Raw genomic sequence first — 19539 nt, forward strand, 5'->3', positions numbered from 1 at the left:
CGCTCAATACTAATCTTAATCACCATATATTGATTGAGTGAAATGTACATCATTTAAGATTTCTCTGATTCTAAAGGGTACTTTACACGCTGTGACATTGCTAACGATTTATCGTCGCGGTGTTTGTGACGCACATCTGGCGTCGTTAGCGACATCACAGAGTGTGACACGTACGAGCGACCTTCAATGATCGCAAAAGAGGTAAAAATCATTGGTTTTGGAGAGGTCTTCAAACACCAAATATCGTTGTATGTGTAGTAACGATGTTGTTCCTCGTTCCTGCGACAGCACACATCGCTATGTGTGACACCGCAGGAGCGGGGAACATCTTACCTGCGGCCGCCGGCAATGCGGAAAGAAGGAGGTGGGCGGGATGTTACCACTCATCTTCGCCCCTCCGCTTCTAGTGGGCGGCCGCTTAGTGACGTCGATATGATGCCGAACGAACGACCCCTTAGAAAGGAGGCGGTTCGCCGGTCACAGCAACGTCGCCATGCAGGTAAGTATGTGTGACTGTTCCTAGCGATGTTGTGCGCCATGGGCACCGATGTACCCGTGATGCACAACCGACGGGGGCGGGTAAAGCGTGTAAAGTACCCTTAACTGTTGAGACAGTACTCAGGCTATTAATTACTTAATTGATTAACTGTATCTGTACATCAGGGTTTTGTGGACTGCAATCTATTATGTAGAGATAAAAAAATAGCCTCTTAAAGGGTTAATAGTATTCCATTTTCTTATTGTTTTCATTGTATAAGCTTCTCCATGAGGTAGTTACAGGAGAGCAGAATATTATTATTTAGCTCTACGATTTGTCTATGAATTTTCCGTTTAGTATAAGTGGAGTGCTGGCTATTATAAAAATATTTTATTAAATTAATCAGCAAAAAATTTTGGACTTAAAGATTTGTTCCCAAACTAATAATCTGATGGCTGGAATGATATTGATCCCCAATACAAGGCTCTGGAGCTCTTTATGTCCTTCTTACATGACGCAGATGTGCTCATGCTCAACTCCAAATGCGTATGCTTAATGCTATTGGGAGAAATCCCTGCGATCAACATTTTATTGCTCTCTTTTATACAGTGGGTAGGAAAAGCATTCAGACCCCTTTAAATGTTTCACTCTTTCTTTCATTGCAGCCATTTGGTAAGTTCAAAAAAGTTATTTTTTTTTTTTCATTAATGTACACCCTACACCCCATCTTGACAGAAACAAATCAGAAATGTAGAAATTTTTGATAATTTATTAAACAAGAAAAACTGAAATGTCATATAGGTCATAAGTATTCAGACCCTTTGTTCAGACATTCATATTTAAGTCACATGACGTCCATTTTCTTGTGAGACTCCATGAGATGGTTCTACTTCTTCATTGGAGTCCAGCTGTGTTTAATTAAACTGATAGGACTTGATTTGGAAAGGCACACACCTGTCTATATAAGACCTCACAGCTCACAGTGCATATCAGACCAAATGAGAATCTTTACTTCAAAGGAACTGCCCAAGGAGCTCAGAAGCAAAATCGTGGCAAGGCACAGATTTGGCCAAGGTTACAAAAGAATATCTGCAGTACTCAAGGTTCCTAAGAGCACAGTGGCCTCCATAATCCTTAAATGGAAGACGTTTGGGACCACCAGAACTCTTCCTAGACCTGGCCATCCAGCCAAACTGAGCAATCATGAGAGAAGAGCCTTGGTAAGAGAGGTAAAAAAAGAACCCCAAGATCAGTGTGGCTGAGCTCCAGAGAAGCAGTAGGGAGATGGGAGAAAGTTGCACAAAGTCAACTATCACTGCAGCCCTCCACCAGTCGGTCCTTTGTGGCAGAGTGGCATAACAGAAGCCTCTCTTCAATTCAAGACATATGAAAACCCGCAAAGAGTTTGCTAAAAAACACATGAAGGACTATCAGACTATGAGAAATAAGATCTTTGGTCTGATGAGACAAAGATAGAACTTTTTGATGATAATTCTAAGCGGTATGTGTGGAGAAAACCAGGCACTGCTCATCACCTGCCTAATGCAATCCCAACAGTGAAACATAGTGGTGGCAGCATCATGCTGTGGGGTTGATTTTCAACTTCAGGGACAGGACAACTGGTTGCAATTGAAAGAAAGATGAATGCAGCCAAGTACAGAGATATCCTGGACGAAAACCTCTTCCAGAGTGCTCTGGACCTCAGAATTGGCCTAAAGTAATGATGGGCACTCTTTTTTCTTTACTTAACTGCTTTTTTCTTGCCATAATACAAATTCTAACAGTCTATTCAGTAGGACTATCAGCTATGTATCCTCCAGACTTCTACACAACACAACTGATGGTCGAGGTGTACCGCCCCGTGCTCGGCAGCCGAGCCGCTCGGATCCGGACCTTCAGTGGGTGGCTCGAGATGAGAGTCTCTGGACCCGAGGGTCTCGCAGTCACTTCAACTAAAAGGGGAGTTGTGGCTTGGGGATGTAGGTGTACGGCCAAAGCCGTGTTAAGTTCGTGACGCCACCCACAGGATGTGGTGAAGGTGGACACCACCGCTGCAGTTACGGGGCACCCGGGGGAGATGTTTGGCAGTAAGTTGTTAACCCCTCCGTGGGCAGGGATGGTGGCCCCGGGACCCGTTGGGTTTGGTTGGCGGTACAGTGAGATGGGCAACCGCAGGTTGCTGATGTACTCACTATTAGTAAACACACGAGTCTCTGGTAAACCAAGGTGATGGTGGTCGGTGCCCACAGCCGGCTGCAGTCTGGTCCCCCACCCGGCTGGTGGTCTCTGTCTTTCTCCTGCACCTGTGTGTGATGGTGGACTGCCTGTGCTTTCAACTTCAGGAGTCCACTCCTGGCTTGTGGTCGCCTAAGGAGCCGTTGCCCGCAGACGCTGGCCCGTGGGATCTCTGAGCCGTGGCAGTGGCTTTCTATCCCCCTCGTTGGGCTGTTGTCTTCAGTCGGGACTTTGGGTGGGACAGGACCTCTAGACCTGGCCTTAATCAGTTAATTAGCTAGCCCCTATTAGCTTCTGGACCTATCTTCAGGGTCTGAGTACTCCCATTTATGCTCCGGTTTCTGAGTCGGTTCCCCAAGTCGGTACCGGCGGACCACTACCCTGTCCCGGTCCACCTCGGATCCACCGAGCCGTCTTCCCGGCTCCTGCAGAAGGAGACCGCCATCTGCCTCCTAGCCAAAGGTACCAGGGCTCCTACCCTGGCACCTGCTCAAATTGGTTTCTCTTCTCTGCTGGAGCTGCACACAGCTCCAGCCCACACACCTCTCCAACTTGAACTCTCAAACTGTTGTGTCCTGTTTACTTTCCCGCCTCAGGCTGTCTGAGACTCCTAGGTGGGCATCTTCCAAATGCCTGGTTCCACCTCCTGGTGTGTCTATCAAGCCCTGAGGGGGTGACTAGGGTTTTAGTGTTTGGCTGTGTGTTACCTATGAGGGACAGGTGTAATGCGGGGCCCTATTTGTGACTACCTGGCTAGCCAGGGCGTCACACTAGCCCCATTTATAAGGCAAGAAATCCCACTTATTAAACCTGACAGGGCAGACCTGTGAAGTGAAAACCATTTCCGGTGACTACCTCTTGAAGCTCATCAAGAGAATGCCAAGAGTGTGCAAAGCAGTAATCAAAGCAAAAGGTGGCTACTTTGAAGAACCTAGAATATATGACATATTTTCAGCTGTTTCACACTTTTTTGTTAAGTATTTCATCCCACATGTGTTAATTCATAGTTTTGATGTCTTCAATGTGAATCTACAATTTTCAGAGTCATGAAAATAAAGGAAACTCTTTGAATGAGTAGGTGTCCAAACTTTTGTTCTGTTCTCTCACTCTCTCTCTCTCTCTCTGTATATATATATATATATATATATATATATATCTATATATATTTTGTGTATAGATATTTATGTGCTATGTACATATACATACTGTATAGGGTGCTTTACACGCTACGACATCGCTAACTATAGCTAGGGATGTCCTGTGTGATAGCACCCACCCCCGTCGTACGTGCGATATGTGGTGATCGCTGCCATAGCAAACATTATCGCTACGGCAGCGTCACACGCACATACCTTGTCAGCGATGTCGCTGTGACCGCTGAACAATCCCTCCTTTAAGGGGGAAGTGCGTTCAGCGTCATAGCGACGTCACTGCAGCGTCACTAAGCGGCCGGCCAATAGAAGCAGAGGGGTGGAGATAAGCGGGCCGAACATCCTGCCCACCCGGCGGGTTGGAGGCAAGGAGATGTTCGTCGCTCCTGCGGTGTCACACATAGCGATGTGTGATGCCGCAGGAACGAGAAACAACATCGCTACTTACCTGACAACGATTTTTTTGTTATTAAACAACCTCTCCAAAACAAACGATTTTTGTCTTTTTTGCGATCGTTTTAGGTCGCTCCAGCCTGTCACACGCTGCGACGCCGGATGTGTGTCACAAACACCATGACCCCGACGATATATCGTTAGCGATGTTGCAGCGTGTAAAGCACCCTTAAGTGTGTGCTATGTGTGTACACATGTGTGTAACATACAGTTTTTGTGTCACATACTGTGTGTATGTAGCATCAACACTTCTAAATACCATCAGCGCAGACAAGAGTTTATAGTTGTTAACATATTGGCAATAGCCCAACAAATGAGCAAAATGCAGCACATTCACTGAGTGATTGGATTGCTTATGCTAGAACAAAAATGATTGTTTTCGGCAGCACATCGCCCGATGCAAACTGCAGAAGTGCTGCTGATAACATGATAGTTATATGGACAGCTTGCTCTACTAGTGATCGTTCTGTGCCCATCATTCTCCCTCGGGCTGTGAAGAGAGGGCAGTAGAAAAGCTCCAAATGCCTTGAATATTGTTGATCCCACTTGTAACACCATGTATCACCAAGTGTTTGTGCGTGATGGTGCAATATGTTGGTATTTAGGGCCCCTCTATAAACTTTTGCCCAGAGACCCATTTTGTCTAAAACCGATCCTGCTATTAAGTTTACATTCTCAAAAATGTTGGCTTGTCAGCATTAGCATTCATTTCTCAGCTCACCGCATAAGCTTCTCTATCTCTTTGGAACATATAAGAATAATAAAAAAGCACGGATCAAGAAGACAGGAAACAGTTGTGCAATCTCGCACATCTGTTGTGATTTCCAACTAATCTCTAGCAGATTAATTTTGATTTGCTTATGTAGGTGGCTCTGTGGAGTTGTATTGTCTATGCCATAGGGACATATATAATTTGCAGCTAATGTTTTTTTTTTACTTGAGATTGTTAATGACTACACGCTACATGAAAACAATTTTAAAAAGATTAAGCAAAGATTACAATATTCTGACCAATTGTTTCACAGTTTGAAATGTTTCACATAAGCAGGTTAAAAGCTTTAAAAACTGTGCATGATGGTCAGTTTTATTATGTGCAATATAATTGAATTAAATAGAAAACAGAGAGTTGTATTTAGTAATTTTCCACATAAAACAAGCAAGATATTTTAATGATTGGCTTTAAACTGGACCTGGATGTAATGAATTTACACATAATACAGCTCTAAGACATGAAAAACAACCTTAACAGGAACATGTCACCAGATATGGTGACTATAAGCTGCGGCCACCACCACTGAGCTCTTATATACAGTATTCCAAAATGCTGTATATAAGAGCCCAGGTCGTACTGTATAACATAAAAAACACTTGTATCATACTCACATAGGTGGCAATCCTGTCCGATGGGAGTCACTGCTCTCCAGTCCGGTGCCTCCTCTCTCCGGTACGGCACCTTGATCTGCTGAGGGCAGATCAAAGTACTGTAATGAGCAGGCACAAGGAAAGATAAAAGACCGCTCGCGCATGCACACTACAATATTTTGATCTGCCGTGAGTAGGGCAGCTCAAAGTGTGCCAGCGCAGAACCTCAATGCTGGCTAGAGTGCATGATGCAGGACGAGTCATGCACATGAGCCTCAGAAGAAGGAAAATGGTGATCTGCGCATAGAGGAGGCGCTGGACTGGAGAGAGGAGACTTGAAGAGCAGCGACACCCATAGGACTGGACCACCCCTTAGGTGAGTATTATAAAAGTGTTTTTTCGATTCTACAGAGTGGCCTGGGCACTTATATACAGCATTCTGGAATGCTGTATATAAGAGCTCAGTGGTGGATGCAACTTATAGTTGCCAAATCTGGTGACAAGTTCCCTTTTAAAGAGGTTGTCCACTTTTACATTGATGGTGTATCCTTAGGAAAGGTCATCAATGTATGATCAGCCAGGGTCCAACACCCCACTTCCTTGCCGATCAGCTGTTCTTGGTGCCAGCGATGGCAGGAGGCAGGTGGAAATGCTCAGTTCTGGAGCTTACCCATCTTCTGATAACAGCCACGGCTGGGTACTGCACATCCACCTCCTATTGATTTGTATGGGAAGTAGATGTGCAATACCTGGCTATGCCCGCTATCAGTTGACCGGGCAAGTCCAGAACTGAGCATTTTTAGCCACAGGCTGCCACACTGGAACAGAGAACAGCTGATCGGGGTGTAGGGTGTCGGACATCGACTGATCAGACATTGTTGACCTATAATAAGGATATATCAATGTAAAAGTAGTGGACAACCCCTTTAACGACATAGTGACATCCGCTGCATGCAGGTGTTGTAAGGAGCGAGCTCTGGAGCAGTGGCCACTCTATACACTGTAGACGCCAGTTTTAACTATGGTGTTTCAATAGTTTAATCTAATATAGTAAAATAAACTAGTGCTTAAAAAAAATAGGTCTTGTAAATAACAATTCCTTATTCAACTATGTAGACAAGAAATTATTGTTCTTGGGATGCAGGGCAGGATAAAAATAAAACCAGAAGTTTAATGGAGTTTTCTGCTAAATACATCATGTATCAAATGGATAAGTGATAAATGTATTATTATTTGGGATCCCCAGTGATACCAAGAATTGGGGTCCTTAATTCATCTGTTAGTAGGGCAGTAGTATGTGTGACCACTGCTCCATACACTCCTTTGGTAGTGATGATTATAGCAATTCTATGCTACCCCAAGTAGTAAATGATGCATAAGCACTACTATTCATTACCCCACCGATTGCTAAATTGGAATGGAATAAGCAGTCAGGTACATACTGTTCTCTGTAATTGAATTCGGACCCACAAGACTTACGATTGAGGACACTTTAGAATCATGACTACTAGCACTCAGACCCTAGCACCGAAACCCGAGAGTCCAGACTGTTCATAAGATCCTAGACTTCAGACTAGGAGTATGGTCACTCACTGCCAACTTCTCTGACTCTCTACACTACAAGACTAAGGAAAGATCAATATGAAAGAGCATAACCTTCTTTTCTAGGATACTGGGAGATATCACCTTTTTCTTAAAGTTTCCCAATCATTCTGAAAAAGTAGACAATATAGTTCATAAAACACAAGTTTTTTTCTGGTTCTATGTACTGAATACACTATATAACTCTAATCTTATGCACTAATGTAGAAATAAGGGAAACCTTGCCGATAAAATAAGTGTATAAAATACACAATAGTCATAATTAATGTTATTTGTTAATTATCTTTCATACAATTGATAAATCCTTTAATAATGTAACATTTCAAGTTATGGAAGTCCATGTAATTTAGTGTTTCTAAATATCATATTAGAAAATGTACAGATAATAATAGCACAAGTAAATTTATGGGAACATTCTATTCTTCTTGTGGGACCGAATTTAATAAACTAAATTAAAGTGGACTAGACTTGTAATAACAACTTGAATATTCTGTTCTAATTGCAAAGAAAATGAGTAGTTTGAAAACTTAGTGGGAGATTTGGAAGGACTTATATAATCTTACGCAGACAGAAGACTTTCTTTAAGTGAGCCGTTGATGATTACAGATTAAAGAGGGTATTTAAGTGTTCTTCTCAGCACAAACTCATTGTCTTTCATCAGCCTCTGAGAACTAATTCCCAAGGTGGAAATTTTTCATCTGTTAAAAGAACGCTTCCTCTAAGGGCCTGCCTTCAACTCCCCAAACATGCACAATATCAGTGGTTTGTTTCAGGCATATTTTTGTAATCTACTTTCTTCAGTATTTGAAAGCAGAACACCTAGGAAACAAATCTCTTCTTAATATTAAAATACTTATTTACGATTCCTTAACTTGGACTGGAAATGTTCTTGTATTTCTGAATTCCAAGGGGCTATATTTGTATCTGTAATGTTCTGTTGGAGTCTTTACTATATGTTTTTAGTTGATATATCATGCCGCAGTTCTATATTTGTAAGCTAATATATGAAATATCGGGTTCATGTATCAGAATAGTTATTATCAAGAGTTATGAGCAAGCACTACAATGCTTGGGTGCTCGGAAATTATAACGCAACTCGAGTACCCAAGTATAATTTAAGTCAATGGGGGACTCAAGAAATTTTATGGAAGATTTGACAGAAAAATACTCAATCCCCCAATAACTTCCATTTTATTTATGTACAAGAGTTGCGCCTATCCAAGCATCCAACTGCTCTTAACGAGTACCAAGCCCCTGATTATGGTTGTGCTAGTTCATCACTAATTATCACAGTGGCTCAATGTGTAGCACAGCAGTTTTGCAGTGCTGAGGTCATGGGTAAAAATCCCACAAAGGACAACATCTGTTACAGGGTCGCTAGTGAGCTGTCAAACAGTCAGATCTTTCCAACGACGCAGCAACGATACGGCGATCGCTAGGACCCTGTCACATAGCACGATTCAAATCTTGATTAGTAACCTAGGCATTCATCTACATTGCCTTTTCCGCGCCCCCTCTGCTCTGATTGGTGGTCGTAACTGCGTTGTGACTGGGCGGCCTTGCCTTTAGAGAAGGCAACATAATAGCGCTTCCATCCCTCTCCATCCTTGTCCATCCTTGTCCATCCTACAGTCCCGATGCAGAATGGACTGTATTACGATCTGCTGCTACACGCAGTCCGGGTCAAGTGAATTGAGCCCTCTGAAATGTACTGCGATCTACAAGCCAGAACAGAAGATGGAAGCGGCCAATCCGAACACAGTAGCGATTACCAATCGGAACAGAGAGAGCGCGGAAAACAAGAAAGATGCACGCCTACGTGAGTCGCAAACGAGATCGTTGGGTAAGGTATCAAACATACTGATGCGTGCTGCCCTGCGGGAGCCCGATGACCAAAAAGTGAACCAGAACAGTGTGTAACAATCAGCGATTTCACAGCAGGGGCCATGTCGCTGCTTAGTGTCACACACAGAGAGATCGCTGATGAGGTCACTGGTACGTCACAAAACCTGTGACTCAGCAGTAATCTCGCTATGTGAGAAGTACCCAAGGAGTTTTTATGTTCTTCCTGTGCCTGCATGGGTTTCCTCCCACACTCCAAGGACATACAGATAGGGACTTTAGATGAACCCCATGGGGACAGTGTTGTATATAAAGTGCTGGGGAATTAAAGAGGCTATATAAATGAATAAATATATGTGCAAACTACAGGAAATAGGAGGCTCTTTTCCCTACACTACTTCTTGAGGACCATGATATTTTTACCTCTTAAAGAAATTGCATAAATAAAAACATGGCTTCTTTCCATAGTTTCAAAGGTTACAAAAATAAAGATCCATCAAGTTGAGCTTTCCTTGAACACTTGTTCTTGGGCTTTGCCTCAATGCCACTTGTAGCCCATGGACACAGGTGGCACTATTTCCTCCAGAAGGTGACAAGTTTTCTTTAACTTTTCTCTTACATTAGATAGTATTCAATGATTATTGAAATGCCATGATTTATTTGTCATCATTTTCAATTATTTGACCATCTTTACATGTAAAGGGATAGATAATGTGGATGATTTATCAAAGCTTTTATGTCATAAAAAGTGTCTTTGAAAAGGCACAAACGTTTTGCACAAAAATTTATGACTGACTGAATTAGCATTTGTTTGCACGGAGGATAAATGTGTACTGCACTTTTGATGAATTTAGCACTGAGTAATTTGTCAAGACTGGCGTAATGTGAGCTTGCACTATGGCAGTGTTGATGAATCGGCCCCTATAAGTATAATACATCCCCTTGACTTCTTGGACAGCACATGGAAGAACAGGAATAAAGTTCTTTCTAGCCAGTGTGCAATGATATCTGAGCAGTAGAGATGGGCGAGCACTAAAATGCTTGGGTGCTCGTTACTTAAGCTGAGCAGGTCAAGTGCTTGGAAAATGCTCTGCCTGAGTAACAGGTATAATGCAAGTTAACGATTGGCTAGTTCTGCTCTCCACCCACATACAACCAGCCATGAAGAGAGCATTTGCAGGGGATGGAGGGTGGAGGTATTTTTTTTTGCACTCTACATCCAAAAATGTTGTTTTAACCTCAGTGACAGACATTCAGAGTCTGAGCCTGGCTCTCTCTGGGGTACCTGAACACATCATCCAATGAAGCGAGCCTGTGCTGTGTGGTCATTGTTTCACGGACAACAAATCCAAGCTCCCGCGACACTCGGCTGAGCACCATGAGTACTCGGGCACCCTGACGCTTGGTCAAGTACTGAGCAGTGTCGAGAACACTCTTTCAACATTACTGAGCAGTACTTATTAAGAGTTGACCAAGTCAAGGGCTATTATTTAACAGTGACACCTGAGTCTATGTGGGTTGTTTTTTTTTTTAAATTGACAAAACTATAGAAATGTGAAAGTAATCAGTTTCTAAGATAGAGGTGAACTCTTGTTTCTGTACTGGTGAGTCACTCCGTTGGTCAATCTGCTCTATGAAATTCGTGATCTTCTCGCTGCTCCAAATTAGGCACTACTTCACCTTCCTGCTCAAGAGGACACTTCTGCATGAGATGTTCATGTTACTAGTCAGTCTGCTACTCTAATTCCTGTTGTGGCCTTTTCAATCTTTCTACTCCATTCAGTTTCCTGGAAGTTCGCAACTCCTCCTCAAAAATTAGTCCTCAATATGAATTTGACTTTTGCTGTGGATCAAGTTTTTATTCCATGTTTCACCCTGACTATTTGGTACCCTAGATTCTTGTAGGATTTCAAGCTATAATACACCAAAAAGAAAATGCAATAATCCAATAAACATCTTGCAGCATATAAGGGCACCCTCTCCACCTACACTTTCACACTTCATGCCTCTTGGCTCATATTTATGAAGGGGTGTAAATTAACCAACTATTTAAAACCACAGTCAACGACTAAGCATATGTTCAGACCCTAATGTGACATGCAACCTAATAATAACTAGACACATAGCAACATCAAGATAGACTATACAAGGGATAACATAGAGAAGGATGTTTAATAATCCTATATTTTCATTAACCCCCCTTACGACTGGTGGAATTATCATTTTTGCACTTTCGCTTTTTCCGCCCCTGCTTAAAAGAGCCATAACTTATTTGTGAGGATTTCTTTTTTAAGGGACAAGTTACAGTTTTTAATGGCACCATTCATTTTTTAAATAATGTAATAAAAAACAAGAAAAAAAAATCCAAGTAGGGTGATACAGTGAAAAACTGAAACTCTACCATTGTTTTTTGCATTTCAATTTACAATATTCAGTATGCTGTAAAAATAACTAGCAACATGATTCTCCAGGTATAATTACAGCAATATCAAAGTTTTTAAGAGTTTTGTTTTTTTCTGTCATTTTAACCTTCTTATGACTTAGGTTCACATTGCGCTTTTACTTACATTTAGAGGTCCCGTCGGGGCATCCGTCTGAACCGCCCCTCCCCCACCTCGCAAAACCTGTTTCGGACTCACTCCATTTTGCATGTTCTTGTATCCAAAAGGCATAACTTTTTTTTAATTTTCCCTTTATAGGGGCTTGTTTTTCTGTTGGGACAGTTGTAGTTTTAAATTTATTTTACCCCAAAAATGTGCAGTGAAGCTGGAAAAAAATGTGATTTCACGATTATTTTTTTATTATATTTTTATGGTGCAACAAAAGTTATTGATTCAGACATCATATAATTTGGTAAATTAAAATTTTTGCTTAAATAAAAAAACAAAACTTTTTTTCTGCTAATTTTCTGAGGCTCATAATGTTTCCACTTTACTGGTGATAGAGAAGTTCTAAAGCTTCTTTATTGCATGGTGATGCAAACTTGAGGGAATGGGCACATGAAGTAGTGATCCCACAGACTGCTTGTTTTAAATGCCCGTTAGAAATTGAGAGCATTATACAAGATGTTAATAGCCGACATTTGCCGTTTGGACTTACCAGTATGCCCCATATTGGGGAAAGGGTTTAAAGAATGTAAACTTTGTAAAAGAAATATTGGTTTGTGAATTTGTATAGGTGTTTTCTCAGCATAATAACTTTTGTATTTTTCCATCAATGGAGCTGTATGGGGAGTTATTTTTTTATGTTTAGATATAGTTTTTTTATTTTGCTTTAAGTACATCAGATGTTTTGATTGGATTTTATTGCAATTTTTGGGGGGCAGCAAGATGACCAAACAAAAATCAGTTCAAAGGTTTTATTGCATTTCTTCATGTTGTTTAATGAAACAGTTAATTACCGTATTTTTTGCATTATAAGATGCACTTTTTTCCCCAAAAAGTAGGGGGTGCGTCTTATAATCTGAATATACAGATTATATACTGCAGGGCCCAGGGGAAGTGGGGGCAGCTCTGGAGCGGTGATGGGGGTTTAGGCAGGCTGGTCGAGGCTGCAGAAGTAAGAGAGAGATCTCCTGCTTCCGCTCATATAATATTCACTGCCGCTGTCCATCACCGTGGTGCTGAAACTGCACCGCGGTGATGGGCTGGGGAGCGGTGCATATTATATGTGCCTGCGCCCCCCTTTGATGGCACATTGCCCCCCCTGTGTTTAGATATGGCCCCCATGCTGCTGCCCATCCTAAAATAAAAAAGCGTTACTTACCTCCTCCAGCGCTGATCTCCCGGTGTCTCCTTGGTCTCCCCGATCACATGACCGATACCGAGAAGCAGGAAGTGGAGGAGCTCAGCAGCACAGAGGGACAGCGCTGGAGAAAGTAAGCAAAGAGTTTTCTATTTTACTATGGGCAGCAGCATAGGGGCTATATCAAACACAGAGGGGTGTGTGCCATCCATAGGGGGCCATGGGCTGCACAGGGGGACATGTGCCAACCATAGAGGGCCATGGGCAGCACAGGGGGATGTGTGTCATCCATAGGGGGCCATGGGCAGCACAGGGGGACGTGTGCCATCCATAGGGGGCCATGGGCAGGACAGGGGGACGTGTGCCATTCATAGAGGGTCATGGGCAGCACAGGGGGACATGTGCCATCCATAGGAGACCTGTGCCAGCTGTAGGAGACATGTGCCATCTATAGGAGACCTGTGCCAGCTGTAGGGGACATGTGCCAGCTATAGGGGATGTGTGCCAGGATTGGGGGATGTGTGCCATAAATAGGGGACATGTGCCATCAATAGGAGATGTGTGCCATCAATAGGGGACATATGCCATCAATGGGGGACATGTGGCATCACTGGGGGATGTGTGCCAGCATAAGGGGGCTATATTCAATATAGGGGGGCCATATCCAGATTAAGGGGCTAATTTTAGGATGAGGGGCTATGAGGTACAAAGACCCTATAGGATTTGTTAGACGGACACTGGCATTATAAGAAAGACCCCATTTTACATTAAAAAAAAATCTCTTTTCCTTCACCAGATTTGGGGGTGCATCTTTTAATCAGGTGCGTTTTATAAAGCGAAAAATACGGTAATTTTTATACATGCTGCGATACCTAATATATTTCTTTTTATTTTCTTTTTTACATTGAGCAAAGAGGAATCAACCTTTTGTTTTTTATATCTATTTTACTTACAGATTTTGCTTTACCTTTTCACTTTTTTTTAGTTAGCGTATTTAAATCTTTAGTAGGCCCCTCATATCCATAGTAGGTGGGAGTGGTTGAGAGGTGCCTCACACTCATTGGACCTATTTAAAAGCCCATTTCAGAGATTGAAAATAACATATAAACAATTACAGTATATAAAAAAGTGAGTACACCTATCACATATTTGTAAATAATTATATCTTTTAATCCGACAACATTGAAGATATGAGATTTTGATACAATGTAAAGTAGTCAGTATACAGCTTGTTTAACAGTGTAAATTTGGTGTGCCCACATTACACAGCCATTACTATATAAAACTCTGCCAACAAAAGTCAGTACACCCCTAAGTGAAAATGCCCAATTACCCATTTTCCTTCCCCAGTGCCATGTCACGCATTAGTGCTACAATGTCTCAGGTGTGAATTGGGAACAGGTATGATAAACTTAGTGTTATCACTCACAGACTCTCTCATACTGGTCAATGGATGTTCAACCTGGCACCTCATGGCAAAGAGCAATACAAAGACAAGTGTGTCTTGACTACAGTCAAGCACAGTTGTGGAAGTGGCATGGTTTGGGGCTGCATTAATCCTGCCAGTTGTAGGGAGCTACAGTTCATTATGGGAACCATGAATGCCAACATGTACAGTGATATACTGAAGCAGAGTATGAGCCCCTCCCTATAGAAACTGGGCCATAGGGCAATATTCCAACCTGATAACAACCCCAAATACCTCCAAGATGACCACTGCCTTGTTAAAGAAACTGAGGGCAAAGGTGCTGGACTGGCTAAGCATGTCTCCAGACCTAAAACCTATTGAGGATCTATGGGGCATCCACAAACAGAAGGTGGAGGAGTACATGGCCTCTAACATCCATGAGAGCTGTAATGTCATCATGGAGGCGTGGAAGAGAATTTCAGTGTCTCCTGTAAAGTTCTAGTGAACTCCAGGCCAAGAGAGTTAAGTCAGTGCTTTAAAATAATGGTGGCCATATAATAAAATATTTACAAAAATGTGAGGGATGTATTCACTTTTGTGATATACTCTATACAGTATACCACTGCACTGATCAATGTTCCCTATTTTTAGGGACTAAAAACACTAATGCTGTCTGTGACCATTTCAAATGGCGTATGAACTTTGTTCTTCAAAATGTCTCAAATTTTATTTTTGTCTTCATTAGCGATGGGCGAATAGTAAACTATTCATGTTTGGATAATGCTTACTGAGTACCAAGTACTATTCCAGAATTCATCACGACAAGAAAAATGCTCGGATCCCCCATTGACTTACATTAGGTTCATTATTCGTGATGAATACCGGAATAGTACTTTGAAATTCATTACAAATAATCCGAACACGAATAATTACTATTCACCCGTCTCTAGTCTTCATTCTTCTTAATATTGTCTTAATAATATCTGCTGTAGTATCCATCCATTTTCTTAATTTAGTCTGCTTACAAATGGCTCCAAAAAGATGAAGAACTATGTCATAAGTGTCTAAATCTGAATTCTCATCTTGACACCTCAATGTTCTCATTGCCATCTTTAGCTATCCCTTTTCTCCCCAATCAGGACTCATAAATGGAAAGTGTTTGATGTCTCTCATACAATACTCTGTTGGTTTTTCCAACTAACAGATTGTGACAACCAGCATTAAGTGGACTGGGGCATTTTAGATTTGTTTTCAACAGGAAAATATGAGGATACTAGGCAATAATCTGCATTGCCTTTATGAGATCTGCACAATGATTGCTTATTCGTTAATTATTCTTCCATTTTGATCAAACATTCTTACTTATACCTGAAAATGTGAAGCTTAAATTTAAATACTTTAAAAAACTTTGTGAATTTATCATCATTTCTAATTATCGCAACTGATGAATAATAGGAGCTAAAATTGACATTTTCTTACTTTTATAGTCTTAATCATTTCTTATTTAGCATTGCTTTGCTTTCAACTTGAAATAAAAGCACGTTAACCCTCATTTTTCTTCCACTTGCAGGTGTTCATGACATGCTGCAGGTTCTGAGCTTTTTATTTTATTAATTAGTGATTCAGACCTAATCAAAAAAAGTTGAGACGTAGTTTAAATGTGTCTGAGATTGTAGAAATGTGAAATAAATTATTAGGATTGCTGAGTGACCGTTCTATTGATGTATTTTACAGTATTAAATTCTGTATAGTCGTCTACTGAAGAGCCGCAAAGTATAATAACCCAATCATACAATATATATTCAGTATTTACTAATGGCAAGTATATAAAACTTCAGACAAAATGTGAGAGGGAAGTTCAACAGTCAATATTCAAGATATAAGCTATTTTGGTTCTGAGAAATAGGAAGACTAAAGTGTGGTATCTGCTTTGTCTGCACTTTCTGGACTAGTTTTCTTAATATCTGCCATATCCATTACAATATGAAATTTGGCAGCATCAACCAACTATCTGTGTATGGAGTCCTACCAACTGTCCTGGGGAAAGAAGGATCTCACAGCCTAAATGTAGATGCCCATCATTTTGTTCTCAAGGGAGGTAAACTTCTGGAAATGGCTTTCTCCACATTCTGCTTTAAAAACACTTAGTTAATCTGTGAGTGCATATCTAGAGGGGTGCCAGGACAGAGCTTGGTTATTTTCGGCAGTATCATAGACAAAGGATGGCATGGAGGTAGAGTTTATATAAAAATCTGCTTCATTTAAAGGGAAGTTGTAACTAGATTCATGCTGCCCCAACCCCTGACAGCATGGATCAGAACCTGGCAGCTTGATTCCAGCCAAGTATATCTTTTTCAGAAACACTGCAGCATTTCATAGAAAACATAGTTTGAACAGCCGTAGACAGATATGTGGTTAGTATGGTGCAGTCCCCAGCCGTCTTCTCCTCTCCTCAATCCAAATGATTGACTGATCTCTCCCATGTGTGTACATTAGTGATGAGAGAGCACTACCATGCTTGGGTGCTCAGTACTTGTAATGAGCAGTTGAATTCTTAGAGGATGGGACTCAAGTACCCATGTATAATGGAAGTCAATGGGGAACTCAAGCATTTTTCCAGGAGAAAAAAAATGGAAGTTCCCCATTGACTTCCATTATACTTGGGAACTTGAGTATTAAGCACACGAGCATGGTAGTGCTCGCTCATCATTAGTTACATATTTGTCGTACAGTGTTCTGCGTTGTACTCATGCTGCGTCTGACTCTGCTCACACTGCAGAGTCCGACAAGCTGCCTGGGATTCATTAGTTCCACAGCCTGTCATGGGTGTTGGCTAGTGCTAGCTTCACCACTCTCCAGTACAGCAGGAGTTAATTTCTGCTTGCCTGTGATCAGCTTATGGAGCCTATATAAGGCTGGAGCCTTTATACGTTTCTGGGGCTGTTTGCTGGATATAGCTTTTTGCTTCCTAATTTCTGTGGTTATCCAGTTGTATGGTGATTTTAAAATTGCAGTTCAACGTGTTGTGTGAGTCCTTCAGTTGTGTATTTATTTCCTACTATTTATTTCCTACCCCTTTTGTGTTACTCCCCAGTTCACATAATTTTCCTCCTTTGTGGTTGTGTGCAGTGTGCACAAGTTTTCATTTACCCTTGTCTGTGATTATTTGTGGGGCTTTGGTTACTGGGTTTCTGGCCTACTCCCTGGGTAGGGGGAAGTAGTATCAGGTCTTGGACAGGAGATAGGGCCATGTTGGAGGCTCGAACCTGGCTACCTTCAAGTCATGGGACAACACAGGTGCCCCAGTCTTAGGGTAAACCTAGGAGCCCTTGTTTCATCCGTACACCCCCGTAACAATATTATGAGCCTTTGAATCACCTGGAGTGGGGAAATGTCAGCCAGAATGTGCAATAATTTTGTCACGTCTCGCCCAATAACATTTTAAATCATGCTTTGTTCTGACATGCCGCAGTGTTTGAGAGAAAGACATATCTGGCTGAATTTACACAGCAAAGCTCTGATTCATGCTGCCCATGGATTGGGAAGCATAAATTATTGACAGGATCTATTTAAGATGAGGCTCTACAGAGCCCTTTTCCCAGAATCCAGACTTCTCTTCTCATGATTGATGTGATATGAAAGGTTGGACTCCCAATGATCAGCAAGTCATTCCCAAATCTGTGTATTGGGATATTATATTGGAAATAACCCTTCAACTGTTTGTTATGGTAGAAAAATTAACAACCTGATAATGACTATGTTTACATAACTGATGCAATAAATGAACTAAATCAGAAAAAAATATCAAAAAGGAAAATGCTTCATTTCATTATTCTTTTGCAATATATTATGCTTTGTTAAGCATCAGAGTTTTTCTTTTAAATCAAAATATTTGTGTTTTCTGTTTTTCCTTCTAGCACAACAGAATTCACCAAAAATCCATGAAGGCTGGTGGGCTTATAAAGAGGTTGTCCAGGGCAGTTTTGTTCCAGGTAAGAAATATAATACTTATATAATATGTGTAATGTACATTAACACCAGTTAATGGGATCCCTGAATGTGGTGTGTGTGTGTGTGTGTGTGTATGTGTGTGTGTGTGTGTGTGTGTGTGTGTGTGTGTGTGTGTGTGTGTGTGTGTGTGTGTGTATATGTGTGTGTGTGTGTGATAATGTGCTTTTTATTGATATTTCTTCAATACCACGTATGGCAAATAATATAGCAAACCAAGAACCTCATAAGAGACGAGTCACTCCAGGAGCCAAACGAAACACAGAAGGTAGCATCATCAACTATCCTTTTCTCCTTTTCCTCAGCTCACTTCCCTTTTTATGTGTTGTATTCTGGCAAGCATAGTATTTTTTCATCACTTATTCCAGGACTCATCCACATTAAAGGTACCTGTATGACACGGAGGTACCTGTACAACACGGCCTTGTACGTACAGGCATCTCCAAGGTCATGAAGTGGTTGAACAATTGCTTCAACATCACCATATGGAAATTGCAGCAATATAACATATGCCACCACTATAACATCTTCAGTAAGGGGTAGCTTCCATTTCCACACTCTCACCTCAGGACTTATTCGGCAAGAATGTATTGAGATCAGTTGCGATTTGGGTCAGATGCTGATATCCAGTATGCCAGGGCGAATTGCAGAAGGCTTGAAAATTAAGGGTCAACATTCTAAATATTGAGTCTTTGCATTAACTTGATTTGTTTGTTAATAAAAGTTTAAAAAGCAATTAATTGCTTATAGTTGTACTTAAGTAACCATAAAACACCAGATTAAAATATCTAAAAGCACTGAAGAAGCAAACATTGTGAAAAACAAGATTGTGTCGGTCTCTAAACTTTTGTCTAAAGTAAGAACGCTTTCAAAAGTAGACATGTTAATAGTTAATTTCAAATAAATCATGCAAAGTGAATGAATAAAAGAGGAATCTAAATGAAAGCAATATTTAGTGTGATCACCTTTTGCCTTCAAAATACCATCAATTCTTCTACTGTATACAGCGCCACATTTCATTTGGGATCCTTAGAGCCTGTTGGTTTTTTTATGGATGGGAATCCCTGAAAAGAGAACTTAATATATTTTTGGATATAAAGATATTACTATTCTTCCCCTACATTTTAGGTCCTTACAATGTTCTTTTGAAATTTTGCTTCTTTTTAAGGGGTGATTACTTTTATTCAATGGATAAGATGTAACTAATGGTCATTCATATGTTACTATCAACATGATGATAGGATGTTATTGAAATA

At 41.1% G+C, this 19539-nt stretch overlaps 1 protein-coding gene across 3 annotated transcripts in view; it reads left to right on the plus strand.

The window, feature by feature from the left end:
- CA10 (carbonic anhydrase 10) overlaps positions 1 to 19539 on the plus strand; it is a 441792-nt gene that overhangs the window by 232989 nt on the left and 189264 nt on the right. For all 3 annotated transcript variants that reach the window (XM_075349527.1, XM_075349528.1, XM_075349526.1), the window contains one exon: positions 18193 to 18267. In XM_075349527.1, the coding sequence (XP_075205642.1) occupies positions 18193 to 18267 (75 nt within the window). The remainder of the gene's footprint in view (positions 1 to 18192; positions 18268 to 19539) is intronic.

Source organism: Anomaloglossus baeobatrachus, chromosome 5 (assembly GCF_048569485.1).
Source record: "Anomaloglossus baeobatrachus isolate aAnoBae1 chromosome 5, aAnoBae1.hap1, whole genome shotgun sequence".
NCBI lineage: Eukaryota > Metazoa > Chordata > Amphibia > Anura > Aromobatidae > Anomaloglossus > Anomaloglossus baeobatrachus.